Below are 20,120 nucleotides of genomic sequence, written 5' to 3'. Positions count from 1 at the left end.
AATATTTATGATGGTATTGATATATTTGGTGAAATCAATTATAATGGGTACTATTAGTAGATACAAACAATGCGATGGTCCCTTCGCAGTTATGTGATATAAATAAATAAATATAAACGTGGTGGTAGGTACACCGTGTCACATAACATAAGTATGGCAGATACAAAGTTGTCAAAAAAAATACCAGGAGGTAGTTAGGTATAGTAAGGTTCCATTCAACATAGGCATTTAACAAGCAAGATACCTAAATGTACCCATAACAAGATACCCATGAATGATAGGATCTAATGTATATTCTACTATAAATGTATATCATTGAGGATTTGCAGCACTGTTCGTTTACCAGAAATGAACTTTAGGCACATAACATTACATTAATTAATAATATTTACAGATGATGGGATGCTCATTAATAAGTACATATATTCGGTATGCTAATCTTTAACCGTTTATGTAAAAAATATGCAACGAAGCATAATTATATCTCTAAATTCTGAAAAATTACTGTGCACAGTAAGAATGGTTATGGAATGGTAGTTTCACACTGATAAACTTTCCGTTTAAAATATACAAAACTAATAATAACTACAATAATTAAAACAATCCTTACATATCAGTAATAAATTAATATTACTCATAGAACCATTAAGTAAAAATACTTATCACACCAAGGAAATAATAACTATCTTCAGACCTTATACCATATATTAATTATAAAATCGACCACCAGAATTAGGAAATGTTCATAATTCCTATACACACCCCAACATGGTAACAGCTAGTATAATATTTACAAGACAAAAAGATTAACTTCAACCATGTCTAGTCCGTTTCATGCTGATATTTACAAAGCACCAGAAAATGGAGAGAGCAATATAAGATTTTCCATCACAGTTTTTTTTAAGTAAATATTTTGATATATAATCAACAATATAAGTTTTGACTAGCCATATTCATAGATGGTTAAAGACATCTATGACCATCACACAAAGAAATTAGTGTCATAACAAATTATAAGATTTTTGGATCCTGGGATAATACATAAGGATTGCTTATGTATTTATATCTCACAGTCTTAAAATATTAACCATTAAAGCATTTCCTATTTGGAGTGAAGTTAAGCAAACATTCATATCTCTTTTCTATGTGAAATAGACTAAACACAGTTGTAATTGTGTCCTAGGGTCTCAGCACTAGCATACTGACTAAACCTAGGACAAATGAAAAGACTAGTTTTAAGTTAGAACCAATGTGAAGCCACTCCGGCCACTGTGTTTCCACAACAGTCTCCGGCTGTGTTGGTAGCAACAATGCTGCAATGCAGCATATACTCACAGCCACTGCTACTACATTCACTGGTTGCTGCTCTCTGGAAATTAGAAAGAGAAAACCATTAGTTAAAAAATTAAATGTGAAATAAGGTAGGGTGAATGAGGAACAGTTATTCCAATATTTAATTCTCTTTACACAAAACTAAACATGTGTTCAGCAACAAAAGTGAACAAAGTCTAGAATAAATAAAGGTAGAATTCATTATAATAAATTTTAATGCCTGGTACTTTAAAAACCTGAATCATGTATGATTTCATTAATTATTAATGGAAACACATATTTAAACACCAATTTGATAAAAAGAAAGTCATTGTAAATTTTGATATTGGATACTTGGTAACTAAACTAGCTAGATCAAAAGCATTCTCAAAAGTGTAAATAGTCATTCAAAATCAAACAAACCTTTGGCGCATATTGTGAGGATGATTGCATGAGGTAACTCTTGTTGTTTCTTCTACGGGTTTCATGGCAACAGGTTTAGTCAACAATGGGTGAAAACTATCACTCATACTCTCAGGATGTGAGCTTAATGGTTCACCTTCTATGAGCTTAGTAGGAATATCCCTCTTCCCCAATGCCTGTAAAATAGGTTAAGATAATAATTGGTTGGTATCTAAAGAACATATGGAACAGACTTGATAAGCAAAGTTTGACCCAAAAAAACTATAATCATTTGTAACTAACCTATTATTTCCACACATAAGTTATTATACAACTGTTATAACTACATAATTAGGTAAGTATATCAGACCTGCTGGGTGTTCCTGTCATACATGGTGATCCTAAACTTCTCAGTGGTGCTACAGTGAACCACTGAGGGCTGCGTGTAGCGGACCACGATGTCTATGCAGCTCTGGGGAGCGATCACTCCCTCCGGATCGATCACTGTGAACTTATTTGGCGACGTACATAACACTGAAACAAACAAAACAGGTTATAAAAACAAATAAACACCACATGAGAACTCGAGATGGTCACGAATTTTCACCTTTAAAATTTACAGCGAAGTCGTAAGGGTTGTAGAGAGTCAGTAGCTGCTTGTGCGTGTGTCTCGCGCTCAGATAAAATTCTAGCGAAACTGGAAAAACGAACACAGGAAAGTTCTTCATTTTCAAACGACTTTGTAGCACAGAAATAAATTGATATTGTGAAAACAACACGGAAGTAAGTCGACAATCGACAACAAAGCAGTTTGACATCAAAGAGATGACATATGTTTTTGACACATCGAAACGTAGTTTTGTTTACTCTGTGGACATAAATAGTGCAAACCGGTAATAATCGTAATATAATATATCGATATATTTTTTTGGATATCGGAATATGGACCAAGACCAGAGGACTCACATTTGAAGGCCAATCATTGATGTACACTTGATGGCAATAAAATATTTAATTTGATTTGAATCCTTTTGTTAGCATGATACACGGCTACCACAAGTCGTTGTGGCTATCGCAGTGAATTAATGCCACATGATCACTCATGCTTACCATCTTCTCCAGCAGAATCATCATTCGCTGCCGCTCCGTCGTTTCAATACAGCTGGGTGATTTTCTATCTCGGGTGTCATGGACTCGCGATTTCCAACCGTATAAATCTATGATGGGTTTCTGACCATCTTTTGGCATCGGCTATCTCGGTCATGATCACTAAACGAATAGTGGGTATGAGATTTATCGATACACTAGAGGTTGCAAAATTTTTGTGAAAATATTCTGTGATTTGGTTAGCCGACTAAATGAAAACTTCATTTCACTTCAAACTACGACTACTGTATTTATCAAATCTTTAATTTGCCGCATTGTTTAGAAAAATGGCGATACTGGAAGCTATTGTCAAATGATTGTCAAAACAAACTACAAGGAACCATCCAAAACAGAGATTGATTTTGGTGTGTGTTTTTTTATAATTACCTGAATCCTGTGTTTTAATTGTTCATTATATCTAAGGTAAGTACATAATTAACGTATTACTATTAAATTTTTAAACTTAGTCATACACACGAACGAAATATGGGAAATTTTTACAAAGTCGTGAAAAATGAACATTTATTGTTCTTAATAAAAGCATTGAGATCAATGATTTCTAGGACGATACGCTAGTAATATAAGTCGATGATTGAGATCTAACACTTGGTACTGGGAACTCAGTTATTAAAAGTAGATTGATCACTGAGCCATTAAATAATCTTCACATTTGTGCAGGTTGTGCTTGTTAGTAATATTTTTGTGAGGCATATCATGTGCCAAGAAAAAAGATTGAATAGGACATTAATATTGTATTTTATTTCCAGGATGGCGCCTTTAAGAAAAGTCTCAGATCGACAAATGGACATTTTGTTGGAGTTCGTTGAAAGACATAAAGAGCTTGCTGTTGGCCGGTACCCTCCCGGCCCACTAGGCATACAATCAGCACGTTGGCTATGGGACAGTGCAGCATTACAATTATATGAATTATATTCAATTGGGTCTGGAGTTACAAAAACTGGTCAAAAATTCTGATGGGCATTCACATGTAAAGTGGCAATGTGCAATCATAACTTAAACAAGGTTAAAGTAGAAAAAATATTTTAATAATGATTATAGTAAGACTGGTAGAAGCAAAATGTGAAAGGAAGTTATGTGATTTAAAATCAAAAATAAAAGCCATTAATATAAATTGTGTTTTTTATTACTAAATTATACATATACAGCAAAAATCAGCCTATCAGAGTCAGGTTATTTTAGTTCCTTGAAATTCACAGCCTCTGGACAAGGTTGGCCCTCATGCGCCCTATCTGCATCAGCAGCACCATAAGCCACGTTACCAATATGCTGCACCCGAATGTTACCAGCAGCAGGCAAGTTGTCGTCACTGGTATATTGTGTGCATTTGCTATATTGTGTAGTACACAACAGTCATTTACTGCACACGGTGTGCCAGCAAACATCTCCAGCGTGTTTTAAGGGCCCCAATGCACCACTCCACAGTATTTCTGACACGGCAGTGTAGATCAGTGTAGTGTTCTTCTGGGGATCCTACAGCTGCATTGAGGATAGGTGTTAATATCCATGGCCGTAGAGCATAACCAGAGTCCCCTGAAACCAATTTTAAAACAACAGTTAGGTACCTATACTTACTGAAAAAAAAACAAATACCTACTGAAATAATTTCCTTCTAACTAATTACTTACTACTTACTATTTACTAATTATGGAAGACCAAAAATTTGCAAGATTCACAAAACAAACATCAAAGAAATATGATTTTGTTCAAGACAGTTCAAGATCATAAGAACAAGAAGATTTCAGCGTCACAATTTACAAAAAAAAACGTTATTTTCTACATTCTATGGTGACTCTATGGTTTAAAAGCTACTATTTACTAGTTGCCCAAGACAAGACGGTTGGCCAACCCAAATTAGTACTTATGATTCCAACTATCCGATACAAAATACCAATCTCGGGTTTCGATAAAATATTCGCATACAAAATTTTAACAAGATGGCGGCCGGTGGGTATTGAAGCCCATACCAACTATGACGTCATTATTCCACCCCAACCGAACATACACAATACGAATAGTGTCAAAATTTGCTTTTTGACAGTAAGATCACGGTGAAGAGAGTTATCAACTAGATAGACAATAACCCCGCAGATCCCTTCCCCAACTCCTCTTCTCCTTGTGGATTGCGTGGCCGTCGGTACTTAGAGAAATAGGTTCCTTGTTTCTACTCATCGTGTGCCCGTGTGGCATGAAAAGAGACGGAGCCTCAATACTCAGTCGACGTAGACGCCCGTTTATACATCCTCGGACCATAAGTAGAAAAAAAATTCCATGCCTCGGACAAAGCATTTTTACCTACCACTTGGGTGGCCATGTACTATGTAAACGCCCATGCCCCCTATTAATTTCTACTCCTCCTTCCTTTGCTATGTATTTTTATAAATATTTGTATGTTTCTAAAGTGTCCTTTCAGTAAAAAAGTGTATCTTCAGTCCTTATTCATTTCCCTTCATGATGAGATGTATGATGAGATGAGACATCCTGCCTGTAAGAACGAGTATAATATCTATTATTAAAAAAAAAAACTTATTGGGATGGGATGGAAAAGGATGGAAGTCAGTGCAATAGAAATGAATAATAGAATACTTTAAGGGCCCGTACAGGGTGACGTGCCGCGCCAATTTTGGGTTTTCAATGCTCTTCACACAGCACACGCAGTGACACGCACACATGTTAGTTTGCACAGTGGGTCGATAAACTTTTACTCGCCAACTTTGTTGACAATTATTTTCAAGTACATTTTGGGTGATGTTAGGGTAGGTAAGTATAATTTTTACTTACACTGGTAGGCACCAGGAAAGAGTAGAAATTAATAGGGGTGCCACTTTTCTCCATACTCGGAACCCGATTAGATTTCTAAACAAATGTGGTATTTACTTGTAGAAAGGTAACTAACTACTGGTATTAAAGTGTAGATAATAAGTTATACTAAGGGTATACTAAGCCGAAAGGGGATGACTCAAGGGGTCATTCTGAACAACTTTAGTTCTACGAGTTTTGCAAAAACGCGAAAAAAAAATCGTTTTCCATGGTAAAAAGTCACGTGTCAACAAAGTTTCTATGATAAAGTTTTTTTTGGTTAATTTTTAAAACTCGTAGAACAAAAGTTCAGAATCAGTCTCACTTGTTTTAACCCGACTGCCGAAGGAGGAGAGTAATGTTTTTTGATTGTATGTATGTATGTTTGTAAGTATATTTTTTGGTGGCAGAATAATATTTTTTCATATTTTTAGAGTTTCGTACCTCAAAAGGAAAAAAGCAACCGTTATAAGATCTCTTTGTTGTCCGTCTGTCTGACTGACTGTCTGTCACTGCCCTTTTTCTCAGAAACGGGTAAAGATATCAAGCTGATATTTCGCATAGATATGAGGAGTACCCAAAAAAAAATTGGGGTACTCCCTCTCCCATACAAGTAAATTGGGGCTGATATTTTTTCCGGTTATTTTGATGGTGTAGGTAGGGTATCGTTGAATAGGTCTTTTAATATAATAGGTATAAAAAAAGGTTAAAATATAATTATTTGGCTTTAACCCTTAAATTTGGGGACCACACCATAGACAAATCCTAATTTAAAAAATGATTTCAATAGATGGCGTGATTTTATGTTGGGTAACTCAGAATAAGAAGTGATGATATCTCAGAATAATAATGGTTAATGGTGCTATTCCGCTGAGCATCGAAACCGGTGGGACGCTAATGAAAAGTGGTCATGGAAATGCACCAGGGTAGACCCTGCTCCTAGAACAAGGCATGAGTTTGTGATTTGTGTGCGTGAAAAGCGAGGATGGAAACTTTGAATATTTTCTTGATTTTTTTATTATTGATGCAATAACATATAATTAGTATTATTCTGAGTTACCCACCGAAGTCACCCCGTGGCAGGTTGACTAGATAGGTACTTTTGCAAATCACGCCATATATCGTTGTTTTTATTAGTGGCTACTGTCTATAGAAGAAATTCCGTCATTGACAATTTTACGTTACGAATGAATTTAGTAAACCCAGTAAACCTAACTAATCCAGAGGAAACCTAAATTATCTTTCTCTCTCTCTTTGAAAAACATACTTAATAGCCCAAACTCGATTCTATTCTATTCTCTGTGGGGGTGTAAGTACCTGCACCTGGCTCTCTCGAGTGGAACCTTTGTGCATATCCCCAAGGTCTAAACTGCCTTCCTAAACTTGAACCATTTCCCACCACGCTGGTCCACTGCGGGTTGGTGGGTTCACATATCTAGATGTGCTAAATCTAGATATGCAGGTTTCCTCACGATGTTTTCCTTCACCGTTAGAGCGATGGTATACATTGTACTTAAGTTAAAAGAACTCATTGGTACATGTCAGCGCCGTGATTCGAACCCGCATCTCTTGCGTGAGAAGCGGGCGCTTACCCGACTGAGCTACCACCGCGCCCAAACTCGATGCTTTTAGCTATTAAATCTTTGAAATAAAATTCAGTCACCTCCGTGTTACTGCCCTCATCAGATCCTCACGAGACCATGCCTCAACCAGCACCATGAGACTGTGTTTTTGAATCCTAACCTAATCTTCCTACGTATTGTCATCACTTAGATCCATTCACTATATTCCTGCTCCTCATCCCAGGGCCGTGGGGAGGCACGTCAGCTTTTTAAAGACATCAGCAGCAGACTAATAGAAGTCTCAAGGGACCCTAGGGCTGGCACTTACCTATCACAAAGGCTAAGCATAGCTATATAGCGGGGTAACGCGGCCAGCGTCTTGGGTACCCTACCCGACAGTGGCAGCGATCTGGCCAGCATCTTCTTTTTAGTTTAATTTTAATTTTATATTAGTGAGTTTTAGTTAGGCATTAATAATTATAATTTAATCAAGAAGTACCATGGACTTAACTAATAAAAAACATTATCATTTAATTTATTGAATATAGTACAAGAATTATGCTTCCTCAATTTCAAATCAAATTATGTTGGTGTCATAAAAGTTGAAAAAGTGCAATGACAACCAATGTGCAGTGATTTTGTGTCTGTACACAATGAGATCGCGAGCTGTCAGTGCCGCCTAAACCGACGTGACCCTTCTTTGGAGGCCACCGGCCGACTGAGTCCAGTGTTGCCGCAACGGAGTTCTCAAAGCGCACATATCCAGCGTTGAAAACGTACATGTAGGGTTAAAACCGTACATGAGTTTTTTCTTTTACTGAAATAAATTTAGCTTTTTTTAGCTCTTTCGCACCAGGCCCCTTACTCTTGAAAGGTCTGTCTTGCGTTGTCAATATTTAAAAAATCATAACTTCTTTTCAAAATAAATACATAAATGTTCATCAAGATAAAGCCTTTTTTAGAACCTAAGAACCAAGTACCCAGAATGAAGAATTTATTTTAGATTTAGGCTGAAAAATACTTTTTTGGCGTTTTTGTAAAATAACTTCTAAATTGTATGCATATATATATTATATTATTATATTCTTGTTTCTAGGTTCTTAAAATAGGCATTACTTAGCTGATTATATAAGTATTTAAAGTTTTGTAAAAACGCTTTGGAAGAGAAGTTATGATTTTTTTAAATGTTAACAACGCAAGACAGGCGCAATACATTGCCTTTCAAGAGTAGGGGGCTGCTCGTCAGCAGAGGTGCTATATTGTATTGGATTTTAGTTCATTTAAGTTATAGAAAATCCCCGCAGTTTTATTATATAAGTACTCATTATCCTTAGTAAAATGTATCTTGGTGGAGAAATCGCACAACAAAATCAAAACCGTAATTGTGGAATTAGATACCTATTCCATCTGAAAAAAAAATTAGATGGGCCGACCGCTTGACACAAAAACATATCCTTACGTTACCATTTAGGTAGTTAGGGCAACTGCACGTCATAAGTTGGTCTAGTTGTATGAAAATAACTATGTATAATACAGAGTCCGCTATAGTTTTCGTTGAAAGTACTTACTTGGAGGTATATGGCACATTTTTTCCGAATTATTATGAGTAAAATAGTATTTTAAAAGTTAAGGGGGATATCCTCTATTTTTATCTTTGTATTAATATATCTCGGATTTGATCCACATGGTTTCATTGCATTTTTTGTATTTAAAGATACCTTTTTAACGATATCTTTCACAAAATTTTCCTCTGTATGGATAAAAAATTAGATTTTTTAATAATTTTTAAAACCTTTTTTTAGATCATCTCTCCACCAATTTTTGTGGCAATCGGTGCAGAAACGACAGAGAACGAGCCAGGACAGACGGACAGACATGAGGAAACCATTAGGAAACTATTAAAAACTAAGTTTAAAAACTATCACCCGTCTACTGAACAATTACGCTCTAAAAAGTATTAAAGAAGAAATAAATAACTACTTAAATACTTCATAGTGATGTTCAGAAGAAAGCCGTGGTCGTATGCGACATACCCTAAAACTTATGATCGTTTACGGTAAAATAGCCAATAAACGAATATTTTATATATGATATTGGATGTTTTATGTTCAAAAGGTACCTACATAACATGGACCGATTACACATGACACATGGGAGGCTCAAATAGTACGTCAAATGTGTAAAATGTACGCTAACGGCAACACTGACTGAGTCAAACGTCGCTTGTGTTTATGATTTTATAACACAGAAAGTCGCCATAGATATTTGTATGAAGATTTGAGGGAAAAAAATTGCTCAAGTTTGGGATTAATTTACACAAAATAGGTGTGTGTTTATTAAAAAACAAGGTATTTAGCGCCTAGTCCAAGCATTTATCTTTATAATTTGATAAGAATCATATGAAAATTCTTGATAATTACGACACAGTTGTTACAATACGGGAGTGTGATTTACTGGTTTTTCGTAATTAATTTACAGTTATCAATAAGCATTTACTTAAATTCGAATGATTCAGCACCTAGCTAGACTCTTCGGCTACCTGTGTGATTTTTTTCAAGGCTGTAGAGCATCATTTACTACATAATTCTATGACAATGCCAACCCTCGATTGCCTATTGCCGACCCTTAATCTGAAAAGTATATTTTACGATAAATATTTCAGTTTGAATTTTATGTATTTGTACACTTTCCAAAATACAAACAACATTAGGCGGTTGCAACTCACTAAATATACAGTATTGTGCAAATTAATGTGAACACGAGTGAAAATTTGAAAAAAATACATTTATTAGTTCTAAAATAAAAAAAACAGAGATATATTAATACAATTTAAGTTATTTTAATAGAAAATGTGTCCTACCTGGCTTTTATAACTTCTTCAACGCGTTTTGGCATAGAATCGACATGATTTCAACAGTTTTCTGATATTTACTGGTCTAAAAAACTTGTATGGATTACAGCCTCAATCATTTTAGTTTTTCTTGTGTAATCCGTTTTCCGAAGTCTAACTTTCACGATGGCCCACTTATTTTCAATGGGATTAAGTGCCGGTGAGTTCTCTGGCCATCCAAAGGCATGATATATTGTTGTTCTTGAAATATTTAAGCATAACCTTGGACACGTGGAATGGAGCCGAAATTTGTTGAAAAACTTATTGACCGTTAGGATCAACTTTTCTTAGTTTGGGACTGTATTTCTTATATAGGTACCGGATGACTTGTGCCCATCGAAGAGATGATGAACTCGCTAAAATACAGTGACTTGCTAGAACGGAGATTAGAAGTTGAACAAAGAAAATTTGATGATAACGGTCAATAAGTTTTTCAACAAATTTCGGCTCCATTCCACGTGTCCAAGGTTATGCTTAAATATTTCAAGAACAACAATATATCATGCCTTTGGATGGCCAGAGAACTCACCGGCACTTAATCCCATTGAAAATAAGTGGGCCATCGTGAAAGTTAGACTTCGGAAAACGGATTACACAAGAAAAACTAAAATGATTGAGGCTGTAATCCATACAAGTTTTTTAGACCAGTAAATATCAGAAAACTGTTGAAATCATGTCGATTCTATGCCAAAACGCGTTGAAGAAGTTATAAAAGCCAGGTATGACACATTTTCTATTAAAATAACTTAAATTGTATTAATATATCTTTGTTTTTTTTTATTTTAGAACTAATAAATGTATTTTTTTCAAATTTTCACTCGTGTTCACATTAATTTGCACAATACTGTACCATAAGTACAATTACAGCGATATCACTTTTACCACGATTTAATCCCACCATGATCCATTAAAAGCCCCCAAATATTGATGGAAGTTAGGTACTTATACAAAGTTACAAAGTAGGTAAGTATTTCATTTATAAACATATATTTGTTTTATCCTAAAATGAAGGTTAGGTTAGGTTAGTATACATATAATGGTCATGAGTTATAGGTATTTAGAATAGAATAGAAAAGAATATTCTTTTATTGGCCTAATGCTCTACTGTTTACAGTAATCGATAATTAACGTTTTTCAATAACGTGAAAAATAAATATCAGTCTCTAACAAAACCGTTAGTGGGTATTTCACGTTTAAATTTCGTTATATTCAAATTTTACTATTTTTTTTTTTTATATTTTCAAATACATTTCCTATTATCAGTATACAAAATAAAAAATAATTATACGACAGCGAGTATGTAATGTTTTATGAAAAATCTATTGCTGTAAGTAAGTAAGTCAAGTGTAAGTTTTTAATTTAAGAAAATTTATGCTAGCGATTCCGAGTCGAAATGCGGTATGTTCGACTCCAAATTGGGCGCCAGATCTATTGCCAACAATAAAACTTACACTTGGGGTACTGTACAGCGTGCCAAGTGTGAGTTTTGATAATTAACGTACACCGTAGCAGTTACCGTGTTATAACATAGCAGCGCCTCTAGCGGTAGTTATCATGAAACAGATGACACGTGAAAACGCGAAATATAACTTTGTTTGACATATCTAAACCTACACTCACGATGAATTGCAGAAAGGAACTAAGCTTATGTCGGCATTGAATCTGTCTTTCTCTTTCTGTCCCTGTACTGTCAACGTAAGGCAGTAATACATTTAAAGACGACATTAGCCTCAACTTCCTTTCTGCCACTCAGCGTCAGTGTTTTATAATTTTCTATTTACACTATTTAACTTTGGGCTGATTTTTCAATAGCCAGATAAGAGTTATGTGGGGAATAATTCTGATGCTTTCGCGTTTGAATGTTGGTATTAGACAGTGAACGCAACAATTTTATATGTCAGATAACATTACTATAAACAAATCAGCCCCTAATATAAATATAATTATTTCAACGTTCCATCTATTGATACGGATACAGATATAATTTCCTATTTACAAAATTTTACTTCATCCACAATTTAATCTACTGACACGGGTATAACATAGCGACGGCCGGGTCCTCGGTCTCGAAGGTGATGAGCACGTCCTTGAACTTGAGAAATCTCTGGATTGACAGATTCTGAACGGTTCGATTGTCCCGCTATTAAGTGACGTATCGTTTATCTATTGGCGGAACAATCGACTGTTGATGAACCATTCAGCATCTGTCAATTTAGTATCTGAAATTAAAAAGCAAACTATAAATTTCTATTTACAAAATTTTACTTCATCCACAATTTAATCTACTGATACGGGTACAACATGGCTACTGCCGGGTCCTCGGTCTCGAAGGTGATGAGCACGTCCTTGAACTTGTCCAGCAGCTGCATGAGCTGCGAGCGAGTCACGTTCTCCATGAACATGATCTCTTCTAGGTGGTGCTCGCCGCGGAGGTAGCCTGCGGGTTAGGAGAGAGGTTAGCATGTCTATTGACGTAAAAAACTTAGTATTGTTTAACTTTGAGTGGGAATTTCGGGATAGAGCGGTGGCAGATCAGTCGGGTAAGCGCCCGCTTCTCACGCCAGAGATGCGGGTTCGAATCCTGGCGCTGACATGTACTAATGAGTTCTTTGAATTTAAGTATAATGTATACCATCGCTCTCACGGTGCAGGAAAGCATCGTCAGGAAATCTGCACATCTAGATTCTCTAGATCTGTACCCTAAGTGCATTGTACTCATTCAAAAACGGTGTTACGGCTCGGACCTATCACGTGACTACAAATGTACAGCGAAAAGCGGGTCACCTCTGACTACCCCTTTGGGGATTACAATAGTGAGCATATGTAGGTATCATTGCATTTATCTTCCAATAACTTACCTTTCTTATGCAACTGTGCTAGTAACATCAAGTCCTCCGGTGGCTGCGCGGCCGGCAGCTGGGCTAGCACGGCCCTCTCCTCCTTGGTGAAGGCGTGTAGAGCCGCCTCTTCGCCGGCGCTATGCTTAGCACCGTTACATACGGCACCTCGGCTGCGCCATTTTCGATGGATCTTGACTTAAAGCGAACAAAAATTAGGCAGAAGCTTGTTAAATACCCTTTTTATGCAGCTGTGCTAGTAACATCAAGTCTTCCGGTTGCTGCGCGGCCGGCAGCTGGACTAGCACGGCTCTCTCTTCCTTCGTAAACGCGTGTAGAGCCGCCTCCTCACCTGACGCTATTTCACCACCGTTACATACGGCACTTTGGCTGCACCATTTTCGACGCCATCTTTAAATTTCATGCGTGTTGTATGGATATAACTACATATTATGTATGTTTTTTACCTTTTTTATGCAGCTGTGCTAGTAACATCAAGTCCTCCGGTTGCTGCGCGGCCGGCAGCTGGGCTAGCACGGCTCTCTCTTCCTTGGTGAAGGCGTGAAGAGCGGCCTCTTCGCCGGCGGCGTCGGGCGGCGCTCGCGGCTCCATCGCGTCGCATGACCCGAGGCCCGTCCAGACGGTGGGGGGTTGGAAACTGGGAAGAGAAAGACGAGTCTAATTGTTATAATGATGTCGATTCTGGATGCATATATTCCAATTTTAGGGCTGTCAAACTGTACATTTTGTCAGCGAAAAATGGATCTACGGTAACACTCACTGAGTCGAATTATACAAAGAATTTATGGTTTTGACAACAATTAGAATTTGTGGCTTCTGAAAAACATTAATTTCACAAGCAGTATTTAGGCAAAAAGTTTCGTATTCGAGCCAGGGTCCCCGTGTTTTTATGGCTGAAGTTTAGGTAACATGCCTGTACAAATAAATAATTTTCTATCATCTATCAATGAGTTATTTTATTTAATTTCAAGAGATTCGATACAAAGACTTCAATTGTTCGTGCTCCCCAGCTCTACTAAGGCCTGTAAATCTAGTAATCTTTGCTTAACCACACTTTAACGCATTTTTTCATAGTCCTCACCTCATTTCGCTCTGCAACTTGAGATTCAGCGAGATACCATTTTTCTTCTCATGTCCGTTAGTAAACGACACTCCATTACTGACTTTCTGTCGAGGCGACAATTCCGGATCACTTTCAAACCTGTCTTCATCACTCGTCGTGTCTTTGGACGACGTTTCACTCTCTTTCAGTGACAAATCCGACAATCTCGTCTTCAACTTTGGTTTATCCTCTTTACTATCATTATCACATTCAACACCATTACTTTCACCGTTAGTGTTACCGTTAATATTGTTCGATATACCACTATCTACTGAATTACCCTGTAATTTCTTTTCTCTGTCTACTCCTTCGATATGCAAGCTTGTTTTCATGATTCCGTCTACAACATCAAGTCCATCATCAAACGAGTGGTTTGCAGAATCAACCTCTTCAAACTTATCATGTTTCAACGAGACTTCTGACTCGATTACTATAGGTTTAGTATGTGAGAAGTCTGTTTGGTTGAGGTTGTTCTGTGTCGGGTATTCTTCGTCGGAGTCTGGGAATATATTGGAGCTGTTTCGTTGGTCCACTGGTTCGGGCACGTTCAGTTGCATTTGGTTGAGTGATGAGAACGACACGTTGCACGACTGGTTGTAGATTATGTTGTGTTTCTCGCAGAAATACTCTTTGCCGTCTGAAATTGATATTAGAATAATTAGTTACAGTTATGGGAAACCTTAGCGTAATGGGTGATAAGTTTGCGTCTCCATAATTGATAATCTCAAGTTAAAATGATATAGCGCTGAGAAGGAAGACAAGTTCATGATATGGTAGATCTTTAATGAGAAACAGGGCCATAAACATCTTTCTGCATAGCTTTAGTAAGAATTCAACCAGCCACCGATGCATAAATACATAGATTACATAATAGTTCGTGTTTGTTGTACCGTAGTAACCGCCAACAACATAAACCACTAGTCACTGCACTACACGTGTTTACCTGGATCGCGGGCCCAGTGCGCGGAGTTGAACTGCACGTACGTGTGCAGCTGCAGCAGCAGCCGGCGCCGCAGCAGCCAGGCCACGGCGCGCGGCAGTCTAGTCACGTCCGCGCCGCCGCCCGCCCCGCGCGCGTGGTACCAGAGCGGGGCGGGGAGGGAGAAGGAGCTTAGGATCTGTTGGAGGAAATATGGCTCATAATTATGAATTGAAGCTTCGACTCATGAAAATAAAAAAAATAAGTCGCACACAATTACCTTTTGCATCACCCTGTAGATAGCCGAGCGAAGCGAGGCAATAAAAACCTAAACGGCCTTTCCTAAACCGTAAAGAGCCGAGCTTCGCTCGGCAATCTAGGTTTTAGGAAATACGGTCGTTGAATGGCCTCGCTTCGCTAGGCTCTTTAGGGTTAAGAAACTGACAATGCACTAGAGCACATGCCAGAAGATAGACAGAGTCGCTGTCACCGGATACGAATAGGAGATCATCATCATCATCAACAACTATAGTACATATAAGCATAAGCTGACCTGCAGCAGACACAGGCCGGGGAACTCGGCTGCGAACTCGCGCGGCAGCGGCGAGTGCTTTAAACACTGTTTAACAAGTCAGTGTTTAAAACGAAACTTGACAGATTTTGTAGGCGTTTGACAGCGCTAAACACCTGTTAAATACTGTCTAAATTTTGTAACTGGAATCTTTTCTTTGCTCGTGACTATATCACAGCTAAAAGTAAATATTTTGATGAAATTCAAAATTAATGTTTTAGTAAGTTGGTGCCTACTTTTAAACGTTAAAATATTTACTTACAATGTTAATATTGTTAGGATTCTATTAAATTAGAATCATGAAGCCATGCGCAATTTATGCTTGAGAACAAGATGCCGGTAAACGTCAGAAAACGCTCAGTCCATAGACAAGACATGTCATAGACAACTTTCTTCTATTCTGTGTTATTCCTCGAGATAAGAGTGCGGCCACAAAGCTGTTGTGAATAATTCCTTCTAACACTACATTTAGTGGGTGCAACCTTTTCAGTGCTCGTGAGTTAGCATTCTTAGACCCTGTTATAGTACGTATCAGGTTGCCTGGAAGAAATCGTTTCAAGCGATAAGGCCGCCATTTGTACATATGTGTTAGATTAAGTTTTTTGTAATTTTTGACCATGTTTTTCTGTACAAATAAAGAATAGGTATCTATTCTATTCTATTCTATAGCATAAACTGACCTGCAGCAGACACAGTCCGGGGAACTCCGCGGCAAACTCCCGCGGCAGCGGCGAGTGGGCGCGCGTGTCCGCGCCGGGCGCCACCACGTACACGTTGCCCTCGCACAGCGGGTAGATCACTGTTGCCTTCGCCCAGTAGACTAGGTGCCCGGTTAGCTGGAACACCTGTGGAGTGGAGAAGACAAAATGAATAACTGGTAGTTAGAGGAATTTCAAGTAAAATACAAAACCTAGCATTATTATCCATTCGTAATCGTCAACTGCAGGGTATATAGTTATAATTATGATTATTGATAAAGTGATGGCAACCAGTGCCCATTAGCTACTGTGACCTATAGGATCTATTGAGTCAAATCTCACTCTCCAGGTCAAGGTATTTTGTAAACCCGACGATCTTAGCGGCAGGTAGGCTTAAAGTCTGTAAGGGGCATTTTATAGATTCACAGAGAAACTGCGGGGCATACAGACACTTTGTCCTCGGACTTCCTCAGTCACTACAGTCAACTACTGTCTAAGATCGTCGGTCTAGGGGGCCGGAGGAAGGGCGTCCCACGCTACTCTTGGGAGAGACATTATTTTCTAATAATAATCAGTGAATCATCCACCTGTGTCAACGTAAGGTCCGCCTCAATCGCGATGGTCTGTAAACTCTTCAGCGGACTGTACAGCTTGATGAGTCTCAGCAGCGCCGGGCTGCCGTCCAGAGGGATGCACTCTAGGAGCTCGTTGGGGTTCACCTGGAAATTTGATATACAGGGTGTTAAAAAATGGTAGCCAAAAATGGGTAAGACCAAGAGGAAATGGCCAGACATAAATAAGAAGAATTTTTATTCTCAATTCTCGTGCAAACGACTGGTGATTATAAATAGTTGCCTGATGAATTCATCAAAATAAATAGCTTGTTGTTCTAGGAGCCGTTGTTCAGCTGTAAGACGGGATGGCTTTCTATATCATCATCTGCCCGACTTAATAAGCCTTTCTCAAGGAGCTTCAAAACATAATTTCCAAATTTTTCCTCCCCCAACCATCCCTTTCCATACCTTTAAATTATTACCACACTCACCATCAACAGAATCCCATGGTACGGCCGCAGCTTCTGCAAGCATTTGTCTATGGTCTCTGGCTCTATGATCAACCCGCGATTGTGTATCTGATGCGCCTTGTGTGGCAGGCAGAATGATAATAGCACCCACTTGTTGATGCGAACTTGCACTATACCTGAAGATAGATAGGTGTTATATGAACAATGGGTAGTTATAAGCCTTGTGGTAATGTCTCTTTTGAGGTAGGCAGAGGTCTATTGCAGCAGCGACGATGTTAGGTAATAAACTTTTGCCATACTTCAGCCAATATCCCAAGAGCCAATGTCTTTTTTAATCGTTAAAGCAATTATCTACACCGTTCAAAACCGGTGATTAATTAATCCAAATCCAGCCTTCTATAAAATAATATAGGTGTAAAAATATACATAATATTTACATTCAATCATTGATATTTACATCTTAAAGTCAATAACAAGAGCACGTAGGTGTAAGCCGTGTAAGTTAATGTGTTTGTGCATAGTAAAATTTAATGCGTATTTTAATGAGCACTGTTGGATAAGGTCTAGTTTTATCTGAGGTTAAAACTAATTGCTTTAGATAAAACTATACTGGATACAAAGTTACTCCTTGTATGCTTTACGGAGAGAGACAATTATTGTTTACTATGAAATTTAAATATTTTTGGGGGTCATGGACACACCCACAAGCTGCATAACCTTGTAGTAAATTTTAATAATGTGTAATGTATAGCCAGATTATGAATGTAATTAAAAAATACTAGTTTAGTACAACTTCTTGTTACTTGGTATCAAGCTAATGTTACTGACCAAATCATTACTACTTCCAACCTATCTTCATCTTTGCGTATCTGTGACCTACACAAGAGCATGTTTAGTGTTCCTCACTGTTAAAAAATCTTTCATTTTTGTTTTATGGCTCTTAGAACCTAACAGATTGTACAGTTCAAATATTATGTAGTTACATTAATTCCATTACCTGTACTGCTGAGCTCCTCAAACACTTGCTTCATGGATCTCGCCAGCGAGCTCCGCTGCAATATCAGGTGGAAGGCGGACTTGGGCCCCGTGTCCAGCGCGGCGTCCAGGCTGAACGTGGTGGAACTGACCGAGTACCGCGAGTTCTCCTCATCATCGTCATTCTCAGTGTTGATCTCATTGTCCAGGGTTGAGACCTCGTCGTGGGCTGCTAACTGGGGATGAGATTGGATATTGGTATTTTTTTCAGAAATTAAAGGTTTGATAGTTGGGAATAGATAAATTTATGTATTACAATGTAATTATTCATCATCATTACATCCCCACTTCTGGGGCAGTATGGGAGGAAGAGTTATAATAGGCCTAGTTATTATTGTTAACATTACATTGTCTACATCCAACATTTAAAACTTACCATTATTTTCATTTCTTCAGTTAAATAAGAGCACCTTTTTTCTTCATGTCTTAGTGCTTTGCCAAGCCTTTTACTAAGATCATAGTAGCATTTAACTGAAAAAAAAGATGTTTGTTTAGAGTTTAAATAATTAACCCATTCCAATAATATAATTATTACTGTGAAAGTTGACTGCTGGGTAAAACATGAGGCTACTTTGTTTTAAATTCCTAATGGATATTTAATTACTGTTAATAAGATTAACTAATCAAACAAAATACAAATTCATGGTATACAATAACAGTTAACTTACCAATAGAGTGGCTAGCCGAAGCCTGCAGTGCGAAGACAATGTTGATGAGTATCATGGCAGCAGTATCATCCTTGTTAGTCCGGTACGGCAACAGTGTTGGATGTCCAACAAACCTTACATCATTGACTTTGAGCTCAAATTTCCGGTTGCACAGTTCTGGCTTCACAGCAAACAGAGTTGACAGCATCTCGTCTGTGAAGCCACTTAGCTGACCTGCAAATTGTTGTTTTAATATTAATAAGTGATTAAAAGTTACTTTGGTTTATTATTTTCAACAAATTTTAGAGTTTCACATTACCACAGTAGGTGGTGGTAAGATATTAAAGTTGTAATTCCACTTATTAAATGGTTTTAAAGAAGTTTCAGTTGCAATACAATCATAGATTAGAGTATGCATAATGCACCTATATCTCAGTAATTTATGAAAATGTATGTGGAATTCCTTTAAATTTACTGAAATATTTGTGTCACAATTCTATGTGTGGTCAAAGTATTATTTATAATCATCAGGCAGTAATAATTTACCATTGGCTTTAGACCTCTTCAAAAGAAACACAATACTTTAGTAGGGAAAAAGTAGTACCTTTACAAATGTTGGATGTTTGTGTTTGTGTGTTTTGCAACAAGTCCTCCGTGGTGGAGATGGCGTAGGGATTGTGGCGGCCACATTTCTTTTGTTTTCCTTCATCTTTAGCCTCTACAGTGTATGGGTATCTGAAGAGGAGCCTGTCCCCTTTACTGTCACTTTTAACGAAAAATATATTCACTGGATTCACTTCCATGATCACTGCTCACACGTTCTACGTCATGTAACAAACATTAATCAATGCAAGGAAATGATAATGATAACCAACGTTTTACGTGTTATTTTGGTACAGCAATAAACGTGGGGATTTCGAGAAACAACCGAAACCAATCATTTGTAAAGCCAAATTAAAAAATAGAACTTTAGGTGGTTAATGTATGAAACGGCCACTGAGAATATTCCATAAGATTTTACACTATTTATTAAATTAATCACTACAAATTCACCAACCACAATGCGATGCAATGACGAATTCCATGTTTTGATTTGTGACAGTGACAGCTGACAGAAGCATCTCTACACAGGGACAGT

General features: G+C 37.6%; 2 protein-coding genes and 2 long non-coding RNA genes across 4 annotated transcripts; 1 reads left to right on the top strand and 3 right to left on the bottom strand.

Moving 5' to 3' along the window:
* Positions 1-4: 4 nt before the first annotated feature.
* On the bottom strand, positions 5-2,548 carry LOC105398684 (motile sperm domain-containing protein 1). The gene is made up of 4 exons (XM_011570848.3): positions 2,321-2,548; positions 2,084-2,247; positions 1,735-1,910; positions 5-1,369 (listed from the first exon to the last, which is right to left on the bottom strand). The coding sequence occupies exons 1-4, from the start codon at positions 2,529-2,531 to the stop codon at positions 1,180-1,182; spliced, it is 741 nt and encodes a 246-aa protein (XP_011569150.3). The 5' UTR covers positions 2,532-2,548; the 3' UTR covers positions 5-1,179.
* Positions 2,549-3,149: 601 nt separating this feature from the next.
* On the top strand, positions 3,150-4,227 carry LOC119692689. The gene is made up of 2 exons (XR_005254335.2): positions 3,150-3,282; positions 3,627-4,227. It is a non-coding gene; the product is annotated as an uncharacterized LOC119692689 (long non-coding RNA).
* LOC119692691 lies at positions 3,986-4,966 on the bottom strand. Its single transcript, XR_007267286.1, has 2 exons — positions 4,513-4,966; positions 3,986-4,410 (listed from the first exon to the last, which is right to left on the bottom strand). It is a non-coding gene; the product is annotated as an uncharacterized LOC119692691 (long non-coding RNA).
* Positions 4,967-12,387: 7,421 nt separating this feature from the next.
* LOC105397128 (GATOR complex protein NPRL3) lies at positions 12,388-20,069 on the bottom strand. Its single transcript, XM_048627223.1, has 11 exons — positions 19,587-20,069; positions 19,004-19,216; positions 18,712-18,806; positions 18,298-18,511; positions 17,322-17,476; positions 16,864-16,995; positions 16,259-16,423; positions 15,032-15,206; positions 14,068-14,725; positions 13,433-13,623; positions 12,388-12,565 (listed from the first exon to the last, which is right to left on the bottom strand). The coding sequence occupies exons 1-11, from the start codon at positions 19,783-19,785 to the stop codon at positions 12,411-12,413; spliced, it is 2,352 nt and encodes a 783-aa protein (XP_048483180.1). The 5' UTR covers positions 19,786-20,069; the 3' UTR covers positions 12,388-12,410.
* Positions 20,070-20,120: the final 51 nt, after the last annotated feature.

This window comes from Plutella xylostella, chromosome 18 (assembly GCF_932276165.1).
Source record: "Plutella xylostella chromosome 18, ilPluXylo3.1, whole genome shotgun sequence".
NCBI lineage: Eukaryota > Metazoa > Arthropoda > Insecta > Lepidoptera > Plutellidae > Plutella > Plutella xylostella.
The sequence above is the reverse complement of the archived record's forward strand: the minus strand, read 5'-3'. Positions and strand labels throughout refer to the sequence as shown.

Bases quoted from the DNA above. Each gene is read 5' to 3' on its own strand.
- LOC105397128 (XM_048627223.1), bottom strand. From the start codon at position 19,785: ATGGAAGTGAATCCAGTGAATATATTTTTCGTTAAAAGTGACAGTAAA. The intron at 19,217-19,586 runs GTACTACTTTTT...AACAATTTGCAG, and splicing joins AACATCCAACATTTGTAAAG to GTCAGCTAAGTGGCTTCACA. The intron at 13,624-14,067 runs GTGAGGACTATG...TTCTCTTCCCAG, and splicing joins AAGTTGCAGAGCGAAATGAG to TTTCCAACCCCCCACCGTCT.
- LOC105398684 (XM_011570848.3), bottom strand. From the start codon at position 2,531: ATGTCAAACTGCTTTGTTGTCGATTGTCGACTTACTTCCGTGTTGTTT. The intron at 2,248-2,320 runs GTGAAAATTCGT...TGTTTGTTTCAG, and splicing joins CTTCGCTGTAAATTTTAAAG to TGTTATGTACGTCGCCAAAT. The intron at 1,370-1,734 runs GTTTGTTTGATT...TCTAATTTCCAG, and splicing joins CCTCACAATATGCGCCAAAG to AGAGCAGCAACCAGTGAATG.